Source organism: Pocillopora verrucosa, chromosome 8, assembly GCF_036669915.1.
Source record: "Pocillopora verrucosa isolate sample1 chromosome 8, ASM3666991v2, whole genome shotgun sequence".
Classification (NCBI taxonomy): domain Eukaryota; kingdom Metazoa; phylum Cnidaria; class Anthozoa; order Scleractinia; family Pocilloporidae; genus Pocillopora; species Pocillopora verrucosa.
In genome coordinates, this window is record NC_089319.1 from 8,887,676 (window position 1) to 8,899,328 (window position 11,653).

The following is an 11,653-nucleotide window of genomic DNA, read 5'->3' on the forward strand; positions in this document are numbered from 1 at the left end:
TCTCTTGAGAACAGCTCCCATGTGCTCTTGCAGTCATTGCCTAGATACGGTTTCGACGCTAAGTAAAAAAAAACACAAGAGAGTTTGTAACGATTGGCGATCGATCCTCTTCTGATGGAAGACCACTGCATGGAATCACAGTGAAATCTTCCTTCCGTTGGCGCGTGCGTTGGGAGTAGTTTTTTTCGTGAGAGGTTCGAATTCCATCACTTGTTATTCCCTAAGAGTCCGCGAACACTTGGGCAGACAACTTGTAATGTACTTACAACTTGAACTTTAGTGCCCTACGATCGAGGAACTCAGCTCTACAGACGAAAAATAACTTTGATTTTCGTAATCTCGTCGGGATATCAACGACTTGTTGGCTTTTCGGTGAAAGTAACTGCAAAAGTCAACGTTTTGTTTAACTTTGACTCTCCCTAGCGACAACATTTTGTTACAAATTGCGGAGGAATCTGATTTGTGTGTACTCATCCTATTTACGGCTCGTGTTCTTCTCGGTGAGCTACACAGTAATATGCGAAATCGGCTTTTCGAATAATTGAGAGAACTGTCGAAACTACTTCTAAATTGTGGTCGACAGGATATTAAAAACATTCAGTTATCGCGGCAGGGATTCCGCAGTTGTTAACATTCGTCTTTAATTATTAAATTTGTTTGCTTGGAAGGTCTAGTTTACTTAGCGACTTGAGGACTTGACCATTTAGTTGCCAAGACACCAACGAGGAAAGATGACTACTCGGGGTTCGCCGATTCTTGTGCCTCGTTACATGGAGAAAGATTATCTCCAGAGTTTAAACGATCGCTTTGCTTCGTACATATCTCGCGTGCGACAAATGCGCGAGCAAAGCGGCCGTATGGAAACAGTAAATCTTACAAACACGACCAAGATTCTAGAGGATGAGATGGTGGCTCTGAAGGGCATGTACGAACGTCAACTAGAGGAACTGAGGAACAGACTCGAAGAAATGGCTCGAGAAAGAACACAGCACCAATTGGCTGCAGCGAAGAATTCTGCCTTAGTGGCAGAGCTTCAGGACAAGTAGGTCTAAAACTTAAGTTTGATTGTAATAAAAAAGTAAACAATAGTTTCTCCCCACATTTTCCGGTTTGATACGCTCACCAAAAGGTAACTGATTTTTTTTTAATTCAATAATTTATTGACCCAATCAATCAGTTACTTTTGATCTTTTAGGGGATGTGATGAAAATGCCAAAATATAAAATTTCAGGATGGGTGGGGACAAAACAGCTCTCTGCTGACCTCTTCCCTTGCTCCTAATATGCTTAGGATGGGAAAAATTTCATCATAAGTTAAACCGTTTTTTGGTCAATCTAATCATTTATTTTCCTATTCATTTAGTTACTTATAATGTTTTTGGGATTTGGTGAACTTGCTAAAGAAAACTATACATGGACTGTGGGGAGGGGTGGGAACAAAATAGGTCCTTACCTCCCCCATTCCTTTAGCCCTCTAAATGGTGTTCCTAGGATGGGAGAAAACAGAATCAGTTAATGAAAAAAAAAAAAAGAAGTAGATATCCTTAATTAGTGCTCTTGGACTTAGAGCCCCTCAGCACATCTTATCTGTGCACCATTTTATCTAACAAATTAAATCTCTTGCTAGGGTGTGCTTTAGCAGGCAATGTAAGTAATATACAGATTGTTGCAATTTTGAATATTCTTTTGTCTGAATCAGATTAGGGGAAGAGACCAGTGCCCGCCAAAAGTTAGAAAATGCTCTAGCAGATGCCCAGCGAGTTATTGCAGAAAAGGAGGCACTGTTACAGGATGCTAGAGTCACCACCACTCAACATCAGAATGCCCACATGGATACAAAACGAGATAGAGATGGGCTTCAAACTGCCTTGACACAAACTCAGCAAGCCCTAGATACTGAGGTAGCAGCAAGAGCTGATCTCCAGACTTTGGCCAATCAGCTCAGGGATAAACTCAACTTTCAGCAGCAGCTTCATGAAAAGGTGAGAACCAATTATAAAATTATCATTGATTTTTCATCGATAATTATCTGTTAGATACCATGTTTCACCTTAAGCAACAAGATGCAAATTAGTGTGCTTGTCTTTTAGGAGCTGCACGAAATGCGTTGTCGTCTGGATGATGCTGAAAGGACTATCTTGTTGGCTGAGGAAAGATTGCATGAGCACAACATTATTGATGAAAACTTGTCAGCTATGTTGGCCAAAGTGAAGCTGCACAGTGATGCAGAGTTACGAAGATTCAAAGAAGAGGCAGAAATCTCCTATCACAATGGGGTAAGTACAAAAAATCCTTCAATGTTAACTTTTATATCACCTACATCACTCTTAGTGGGCTAATGTATTTGTTTAGTACAAATAATACTCCACCCTTATGTTGAGAAGAGTTGATGAAGTGTCCCACCTGGAGAATTCAGTTTAGTTGAACTATCTTAAATTTGTAATTTATTTTTAAATTATATGACTGAAACCTCACCCCATACCACTGTGATATCTTGTGTAAAAGAGCTGAGTCCAACTGAACATAACCAAATTTCATGTTAGCCATAAGAGATTGAAACTGAGAAATATTTTACTACTTTAACGGCAGGCCTCCTAAAGTTCATGCCATATACATGTAAAAAAAATTTAACTTGGAAAAGGCATCAGTAGCAATATTTCAACACTGATGTTATCAAGCACTTGCAGAAGGTCTTTTTGTGACCTAAAATTCTAAAAAGTTTCTAGAAAAATTTAGTCACAAAAATGGTGAAAAAATATTAAGGAAATTTTGTGAAACATTACATATATTTTTGTGCCAGTGTTTGTCTCACTTTAATTTTAGACTTTCAAAACACTTCCTCTGAAACTGGTATCTTTTAGCTGCATATGCCGTCAACAAATTTTTTTCCACTCACCATGATTAAAAATGGTTTCAGCTTGGAGTTTGATGCAGGTACCATTAATTTTGATGTATACAAAATTTTTTCCGCTTCGTGCAGATGAACCAGATCCGAGCACAGTTGGATAATGAAAGCAGAAACCTTGCAGCTGCCACAGACGACAACATCCATTTGAAGGCTCAAGTTGAGTCTCTGCATTCTAAGAACATCAACCTTGAAGCTAAGGTATCTATAGTAAATATCACAAATACCCTGTACCTTGAACTTCCTTCATTACCATTAATCAATAATTGGCTGAAATTTTCTCAGTAATTTTTTCAATCAAACAGATAACAAAGATTATCTAGTAAGTGAAAGAGTCTGTGAATACATACTTGTAGGTCCTCCCCATTAGTGCTTTGGCATGAGTTTGCCCTCTAAGATATGAGGTCCTGAGTAACATAAACCAGTGAGAGGTTTGCAAGGAGTCAACTCTTTAACTCCCAAGATCTCATCAGTAATTCTCTCTTCTGTTTGCCATACAATTCTTATGATGTTAGTTTGAAGAATTTGGTATTGGATCAACTAATAATCCCCTAAATAATCTTTTCTTTATTTTCATCGCTTGTGTCCTTGATATTGTAAGCATAGGATATTGTGAGGTGAAATTCTATCTTGGTCACTCATGGGATTTAAAGGGTTAAGCACTGCTATTAGTGCCAAACCCTCAGTGGCCAACCTCTCCTCAACTCTGGTGACTCATCTCAGATCATCCCACTGGTGACAAAGCAGGCACCCTGCAGCACAAGTAATAAGAGCTTGCTCTGAAGCTTTGAAAGAGACTTCTCATTTGTTTGCTGTGGTGACATCGCTGTTTATGTTCAGCAAGAAATTTAAAAGCTCCATTGTTATAAATTTCTGACATGTGCTTTTAGATATGCCCTGTCAAAAAATATTTGATTCTTAAATGATAAACAATGAAAATAACTAATTGAACTCATTTTCTAGTGTTCCAGTTTGGAAGCCCAAAATGCTGGCCTTATTCAAAACCTGGAAATGGAGCGCCAGCAGGCTGCAAACACTATAAAGAATCTGGAGGCTAAGTTGCGAGAGCTGCAAGAAGTCCTAATGGCCAAGGTGCGGGAGCTGGGGCTGGCATACAATGCCCATCTACCACTTGACTTAGAACTGGACGCATTTGCCACTTTACTGGAGGCTGAGGAGAGAAGGTGAGCAAAATTTCTTTTCCAGACCTGCAACTAGAATGTTACGTAAACCATGAATGAAAGGGCGTATAAAAAAGCCATCATGTTGTTGTACCATGCTTAGAATCATTAAATTTTAAAAAACTGTTGCAGTTTGCATGGCGAGTCTAGTAAGTAAAATGTATGGTGACCTAAGCATTAACTTTCCAGTGAGGAAGCAAGGGCATGATACCATTATGCATCTGCCCTTTTTCACCCAGCATCATTCTCTGCCTGAATAAGTTCTCAGCCACATCCCTATTTTCTAACTATGACTTTGTTTCTTTTGACAAAAATGTTTTTTACAGTTATTGATTAGTTAAGACTTTTCCCATGATTTGGTATATGTGCAGTACAATATTATTGTGCATCAAACTTTTGGCCCATTTCTCATCATTCCAGGTTAAACCTGGCCATGGAGAGCAAGGTACCTCTTACTCCAGTACGCTCGCGTACCTGGCATGCCACTACAGAGAAGGTTCCTATCCCAACTGTCAAACGACCAGCTACCACTCTGGGTATCACACATCCCCCTGCTGTTACAAGTACTGCAGTGATAAGGCGTCCTGTGACACGACCCAAGACTACAGCAGGTACTTAATGCTGATGTAAAATAATGTTAAGTCTTGAATGATTATTTGTTTTATGTGGCAATTATAGCTTAATGCTTCAAAACTTTTGTGAGGTTTCCTTGGAAAAATTCCAGTTATTTTTAATTGAGTGCTGGCATTGGAGAAAAGTACTTAAATTGAACCAATGAAATTCAGATGATTGTCTGGACTTTCTTCAAGTTTTGGAGTGAATGGATGTTTCTGAAGCAGGGTGCATAACCCTGCATTAAGTCATTGCCAACCACCAGCTTGCAATTATATTTCTGTTTTGTGATGGGTGTATATATATAATTATATAGAAAGATCAGTCAAGCTTTAATCTAAAGTTGGCACTCTTCTTCAACTTGGATATATTGTCAGAAATAATGTAAATACATTTAATTCTATGCTCACTAAAAGAAATCTATAAACTTTAAACTTGAAGCCAGGAAGTAACTTCATGTTTACTGTGATTAAATGTCAGGCACTTTGACTGGCACAAAAGTAAAGCCTGTAGTTCAGCCCATAACAACTAGCAGTCCATACCGCCACTCCTGGTCCTATGTACCAAACTTTGTGGACTATCACAGCCCTACTTCAAGGTGATTTAAGTTTCTTGTATTTTATTATAGATGTATGGTCTGTATGTGTGTGATGTATTTTAAAATGCTAGGCAGGGATGATAAATTGCCTGGTTTTGCGGTGATTCAAATGCATAGATCTTGAAAAACAGAAAAAAATTTCATCTCTGAGGAAGATGCATACAGACTTAAGTCTGGGGCATTCTCTTGATGATTGGTGATTATGTTATGTCCATGCACTGTCAAATCAAAGATTATCCAAAGCAAGTCACCTTGGTTTTAATGCTACTACTGGGTATTTGAAGGAAAGAGTGATGAAAGCACTACAGTGACTGTAGACATTACAGAGCAACAAGGTCTTTGTATTTATACAGACCACTCCTCCTTTTGTGTACTCATGCATCACTAGCTGTGGTGCCTCACTCTTCACTAAGAAGTTTTTGAGTCACTGAGTTGAAACTATAAATTGGGTCCCCTTAAATTGTTTCTGATGGTTAACAATGCCAATTAATATACCAAGGGTAAACCAATAAAATATTATTTGCAAGGGAGTGTTAATTTTTGTAGGCTTACATGTATTTGCTACTAACATGATTTATATGAAAATGCACTGATGTTAAGTAACAGCTGCCTTTCTAGCAATTAAGCATTTTGTTTTGGATTAAACCCTTGATAGAATGTTAGTTTGAAATATTGGTTGAATTTTTTTTTTTCATTGAAAAAAGTTCCCAAAAGGCCAGTTTGTAACTTAACAGTTGAATCCAATTTGAGGAGAACTAAATCAAAGTGTCTAACACAGATCTTTTCCATCATTCTGGGCCAGTTGATGTAAACAGTTATTGTTGTTCCCAAAACTGTTCAAAATCAAATTTCTGAATAATTTTATACCACACATTCACCAGTCTGACTCTGGTTATTCTGTTTCTTTTGGAGGTCTCGCTTTCTTCGGAGCCTTCCACGCACACTGGCCCAGTATGACTTCTTCAAGATTTACCATTGAGAACAATACAGTGCCACATGATGACAATTTTTTTTTGCTCATTACTATTGATATGCAAATTTGCACTCCCCTTTGAAACACAAAGTTCAGCTCAAGTCAACTATGGTTTTGATTATTTCAGATCCCCATTAAATTTGTATCTAGTTCATGTTTTGCTATTGCAGACAGTGGTTCTGCAGTCCAATTAGTAGACTGAGTTTATTTATTTTACCAGGTACCATTTGGGCAATATTTTATGGATGATGTTTTATTTGAATTTTATTAACAAGACAAAAGAGTGGATTTTAAAAATTTTTATTTTATATCTGTCAGGGCTTTTAAACGCCACCAGCTACAAATATTTTTTCACGAACATTTGACAATTTTTTTATTTTTAAACTCTGCGGTGCAAACATTTATACAGTGGAATTTAATTGCCACTCTTAAATTTTTCCGGTCCAATCTAGTAGAGCATCCCCTTGAATTTTGTCATCAAGTTTGTTTCTTTTTTTTTTTTTTAGTTCATTCAAGTTTCCTTTTTTTTTTTTCTGAAAATGTGAGTGTTGGTTATATGATAAGCCCCTTAATGCTTTACTCAGAGTCTATTGTATCCAATAGCACAACAATTTTAAATGAATTTTTAGATGAACAAAAGTTAACAGACAGTGATTATTATAATATGTCTCTTTTGATTTAAAATTTTGGAAGTGACATAAATTTGATTTAAAAACATTTGCTTGATGTTAAGTTTGAAAAAAATATCAGATTTTACAAATAGGTAAAGATTATGTTGAAATTATATCACAGTAATTATTATTCTGGATATTGTTGATTTAGGAGATGCACATTTTATTAATCTTTATTATTTATTGTTGAAATAACATAATTGAGAAATTTTATTCACTTAGATATATTCCTAATGTGGATTTTTATTTGATTGAATTACCCAATAATCTTATTTATTGCAAATTAGAAGTAATTACAGGAATCAGACATCATGATAAATTACAAATCACCAATAAGAGTTTAATCAGTTATCTTAAATATTTCCTTTTTGATATTCAAGAAGATTTGGATATTTATATGTATCTAGTTTAGATTCTGCTTCTTTCCTTTTTACACTGACAACACTGAATTTCTATCTCACCGTTTACAAGAAAGTATGGGCATTTTTTCACTAGTATGCCGACAAAAACCTTATCACACATGTTGATGCATTTTCTATTATGATAAAATTTTCATCAATCGCTTTGTAACACATTAGATATTACAATGATTTTGTCAATAAAGTCATTTTTCACTAAATTATGCAGGATTTTTAAAGTTGTTGATGTTAAATTTTTTTTATAAGATTTTAAATACTTTCACCTGATGACTTGGATTTTTCAACCACATCAATCGGCAATTTAGCTACTTACCCTCATTTAAGAGTTGGTGCGACTTTCATACAGTAAGGAAAAAATAATTATCCTAAGGATAAACAAAGAAGTTATTACCATGTCTAAGAATTGAGTAGGTACCAAATATGTTGAGATATGTTTCTCGACAACGAACGTCGCTGCAAACTAAGAAAACCCTTAACTTCTATCGACCAAATTTAAGATGGCTATCAAAACGAGCGAGTATAATAAGGCCCCTTTATGTTCAGCGATCTCATGGTGCAAAAGAGACCTGGCTGAAGGGCCAATTTGCGCCTTGGACATCCCAACAAAGCGATTTTTTTTCTGTTTGGATCCCACTGAGCACAGTTGGTTCTCATGCCAGGTTTTTTTTTATCACGTGATCACTGGCTGCGAAGGGTATATAACACTCATTCTGTCTTGCTTACATTATCCAGTCATACAGGAAATGTCCGTATCTTGGAGGTGAACCCCGATGGCAACTATGTGAGAATCTTCAACACATCCGGATTCAAAGTGAGTTCATTTCTGACTTTTAAGGTCCATACGTTGATCGCTCTTTAGAAAGTGGTCAAAACCGAGTCTCAATTCTTGCCGATGAACTGTGCCTCATATAGGGTTTTGCTGATTTCAGAACTAGCCTTTCTCTTAACTTTTCCTCGATTACTTTAACGGTGACGTGCTATTCCCAACCCTAAGAGTGCTGTGCGCGTCGTGGCTCACTATGTCTTCCTGTCAATAGCTCTTTCCTCTAACGTCCCGTTATCCTGGCCGGTGGAGATTCATGTATAATATCTGAGTTGCAAAGCGTTGGAAATTATCAGTGGGTAACAAAGTCACGAAAATTCTTGCTATCTTCGTGACGTATCCTTGATTTTTTTCCCAGGATGAAGAGATTGGCGGGTACATGGTTCAACAGAATGTAGCTGGTAGGCCTGTGACAGTCTTCCGTTTTCCTCCAAGAACCCGGCTCAAGGCATTGTCACATGCTACTGTAAGTATCTCCACCCACAAATGGAGTACATACTAAGGTGGAAAGCAGTAAAAAAATTAGAGATTCGCCCATCGATATCAATGATTTACACGTTATTATGTCATTGGTAGGTATGTTAATTTGCCTCAAACTGAATGACGTGCATTGTGGCCTCGCTTGGTGATTTATTTTTACGAAAATGATAGCTCAACACAGCGGCATAATATAAGACCACAATTCTCCTTTGGATATTCTCTCTGCCTATCTACGTAATGAAAATGATCTGGTTGAATAACGCCTTGCCCTTTGCTGTTGCCCGTTATAGGTGTGGTCAGCTGCTAGCTTGACCAGGCACAACCCTCCATCAGACTTCTTGTGGAAAGAGCAGCACAAGTGGGGAACTGGACCGGAATGTACCACGATACTTTGCAAACCAAATGGACAGGTAAGCCTTCACTTTTTGTATTGTGGTCATCGTCTTCATTGTTGCAAATTGTTTTATTATCCTTTAAGACAATGGAACTCGAAATATATTTTTTCTTTAAATTCTGTAGGCTGTGGCGTGGACAACTGCGGCTTATCCATTTGGCGTCCCGAACCAAATTCCCACGCGGGACACAGGACTGATTACCCTACCAGAGACTGGGGAGCCTGCTAAGGAGAAGACATTTCCTCGTTCTCCAAGGCATGCATCAACGTATTCTCATTTCTCTCCACAACATACACAATTACAGAAAAAGTAGACAAATTAGTCCGGCATTGGAGTTTTCAGTTTCTTGTGGTAACTGCGTCTGTTTTTTTCTCAAGTGTGGTTATCAGCTTGTTGACATATTTAATTGCTATATGAGCGACCCTTGAAAGGGTGTCGGTTCTCCAATTTTTTTTTTGGTTTAATTCCTTCACTGTTGTCACTGATGAGCTGCGTATGCAACTCAACGGATGTTTAATCTGCTAAACATCCACTTGGGCTTGTTGACTTCAGGTGCCCAAAAAGGGTTATAAATGGCGACCATATTTATTGGAATGTCCCGTTTCCTTTAGGTCTAAAGTTCCTGACCCATTGCCAAAAGAAACAGAAGGTAAACCTTTCTCAAATCCCCCAACTGACCCTCTCCATCCACACACTGTACAACCCAGGACCAAGATTGGCGGCCATGATGCCATGAGCATGCACCCACAAGCGAGATCACAGACTGAGAGGCCGGACCCTTCTGGGGCTAGTCGAACTGGAGGAGCTCCTCTAAGAAAGTTTACTGGGACTTCTCTACCAAATAGCAAGGTAGGTTTTAAATTTAAGGTTGTCCAATAAATACGTACAAATCTTATGGTAAATCACGGGGCGATGTAAAGTAGAAGCAATCCAAAACTTGATCGGAAATTGGTCTTAATACCTTAGTAAGTGATCCTATTAGAAATCTGTGATGAATTGAGATAATGTACGTTGGTTACTAATATTTGCTAATGCATCATTGTCCACTTAGAGTTCGACCTCTAAAAATGGCCAGGGAGGGTCCATACGAGTTCTACCTGCAACAGACTTCAGTTCACCGTCACAGCAACATCAAGACAGACTAAGTCAAATCAACAGTCATCAAAGAGTGGAGTTCGCACCGCCAATGCCAAGGCCCTACGTTATTGCTGACACATGGTAATGGATTGGGAAGAAATTGTTTTAATGCTATCGAAATATTGAACTAAAACCGTGCTCTAATGAATCAGATTTATAAATTCAGGGTTACAACTCAAATTAGCTTTTTGAAATACAGTGTATTTCCCTCCGTTTCCAATATTATTTTTAGTTTGATGGGAATTGGAGATTTCAATCGCCCCCTTTTCACTTTCCACCATTCAAACTCAGACTGGGAGGTTTATGGAGTTTTTAGTATTTTCAACCACAGAAATGCAACCCACCTCTCTCTTGATATGCATGTAGTCTTCCTTTCATTTTATTATTTTTTTAAATTGTTTCTTTTTTTCTTCTAAATAGATTCACACATTCCCAAAGGAAAAAATGATGGAAAGAATAGTTCGGAGTGAAGTAATGATGACATTTCGTTGTTCTCACAGGAATTTTCGCTGCAATAAATTTTTCAAACTACACGAAACAAAAATTGTAAATAAACAGTCACTATTACATATATGAAGGAGCTAAGGGCATTGTCATGTGATGTGTGCACTATTTTTCAAAGTGATAGATTGTTACTTAGTTAAATGTCAACAAAGTAAGAGGATAAGATTCCTTGATCCTCGTTTGTGTAGAAAATGATAATTGGAAACTTTCTCTTTGCGATGAAAGTATGGAGCCCCTCAGAATTTCTTTTTAATCTAACTCCTAAAATAAGCTCTCAAAGTACCTTAAACAATACTTTCCATTTATCTGGATCAAATGTAGTAAAGGAAATTTGATCGTGTACGAGATACACCCTATTCTTCAAGTATAAATTCTCTTTTTCTAGGGTGAAGACTCAGAAAAAATTAAAAATTATCCAAAATTGTTTTAATCTTGGTGCTTATGTTTCATACTGGTGGAATTTTAAAAAACATTCTGGCGAAAAATTTTGATACGTGTGGTACTTCTCAAGTCGGAATTGCCTTGACCAAAATCTGAGTTGGAATGTAGATTTCATGGTTCTGTTCGAAAAACAGTTAATGTCATGTCTAAGGATTTTTTAAACGTAGAAACATGGATTACTTCGCTTTGGCGCTGCATTAATCATCGCCTCAAGGATAACATTCAAGGAATATGGTACAGGGTCTTTTGCTCCTTTCGTTGTTCTCGTTTAATTTAGTTATTTTCCCCTTGCGGAATGGGTGGGACGTCTACAGACTATTGTTATTTATGTGGTGTGCGTGCGTGTAAGATCACGTGGGTTGGTTTGAGCTTTACAAACTGCTGAGTTTCTAACTTTTTTGGAACAAAAAATACAATTAAAATTAGAGCAAAACTGAATGTGATCGTGGCCGTTTCTTGTAATTATTTTCATTCTTGAGTCTTGAAAACAACGCTTGTGATTAAAGGTAGTTACG

General features: G+C 37.4%; 1 protein-coding gene across 3 annotated transcripts; it reads left to right on the forward strand.

The window, feature by feature from the left end:
• Window positions 1-46: 46 nt before the first annotated feature.
• On the forward strand, window positions 47-10,931 carry LOC131778992 (lamin-B1.S). Of its 3 annotated transcripts, none has more exons than XM_059095500.2 (14): window positions 47-1,042; window positions 1,699-1,981; window positions 2,090-2,275; window positions 2,980-3,105; window positions 3,868-4,088; window positions 4,506-4,696; window positions 5,178-5,295; window positions 8,091-8,169; window positions 8,540-8,647; window positions 8,952-9,071; window positions 9,181-9,311; window positions 9,668-9,905; window positions 10,108-10,274; window positions 10,614-10,931. In XM_059095500.2, coding segments are annotated over exons 1-14 (2,280 nt in total). In that variant the 5' UTR covers window positions 47-731; the 3' UTR covers window positions 10,615-10,931. The 3 variants fall into 3 exon arrangements, with proteins under 3 accessions (XP_058951483.2, XP_058951482.2, XP_058951481.2); XM_059095499.2 differs by lacking the exon at window positions 10,614-10,931 and having other exon boundaries at window positions 47-194; window positions 669-1,042; window positions 10,108-10,278; XM_059095498.2 differs by lacking the exon at window positions 10,614-10,931 and having other exon boundaries at window positions 10,108-10,278.
• The last annotated feature ends 722 nt before the right edge of the window (window positions 10,932-11,653 follow it).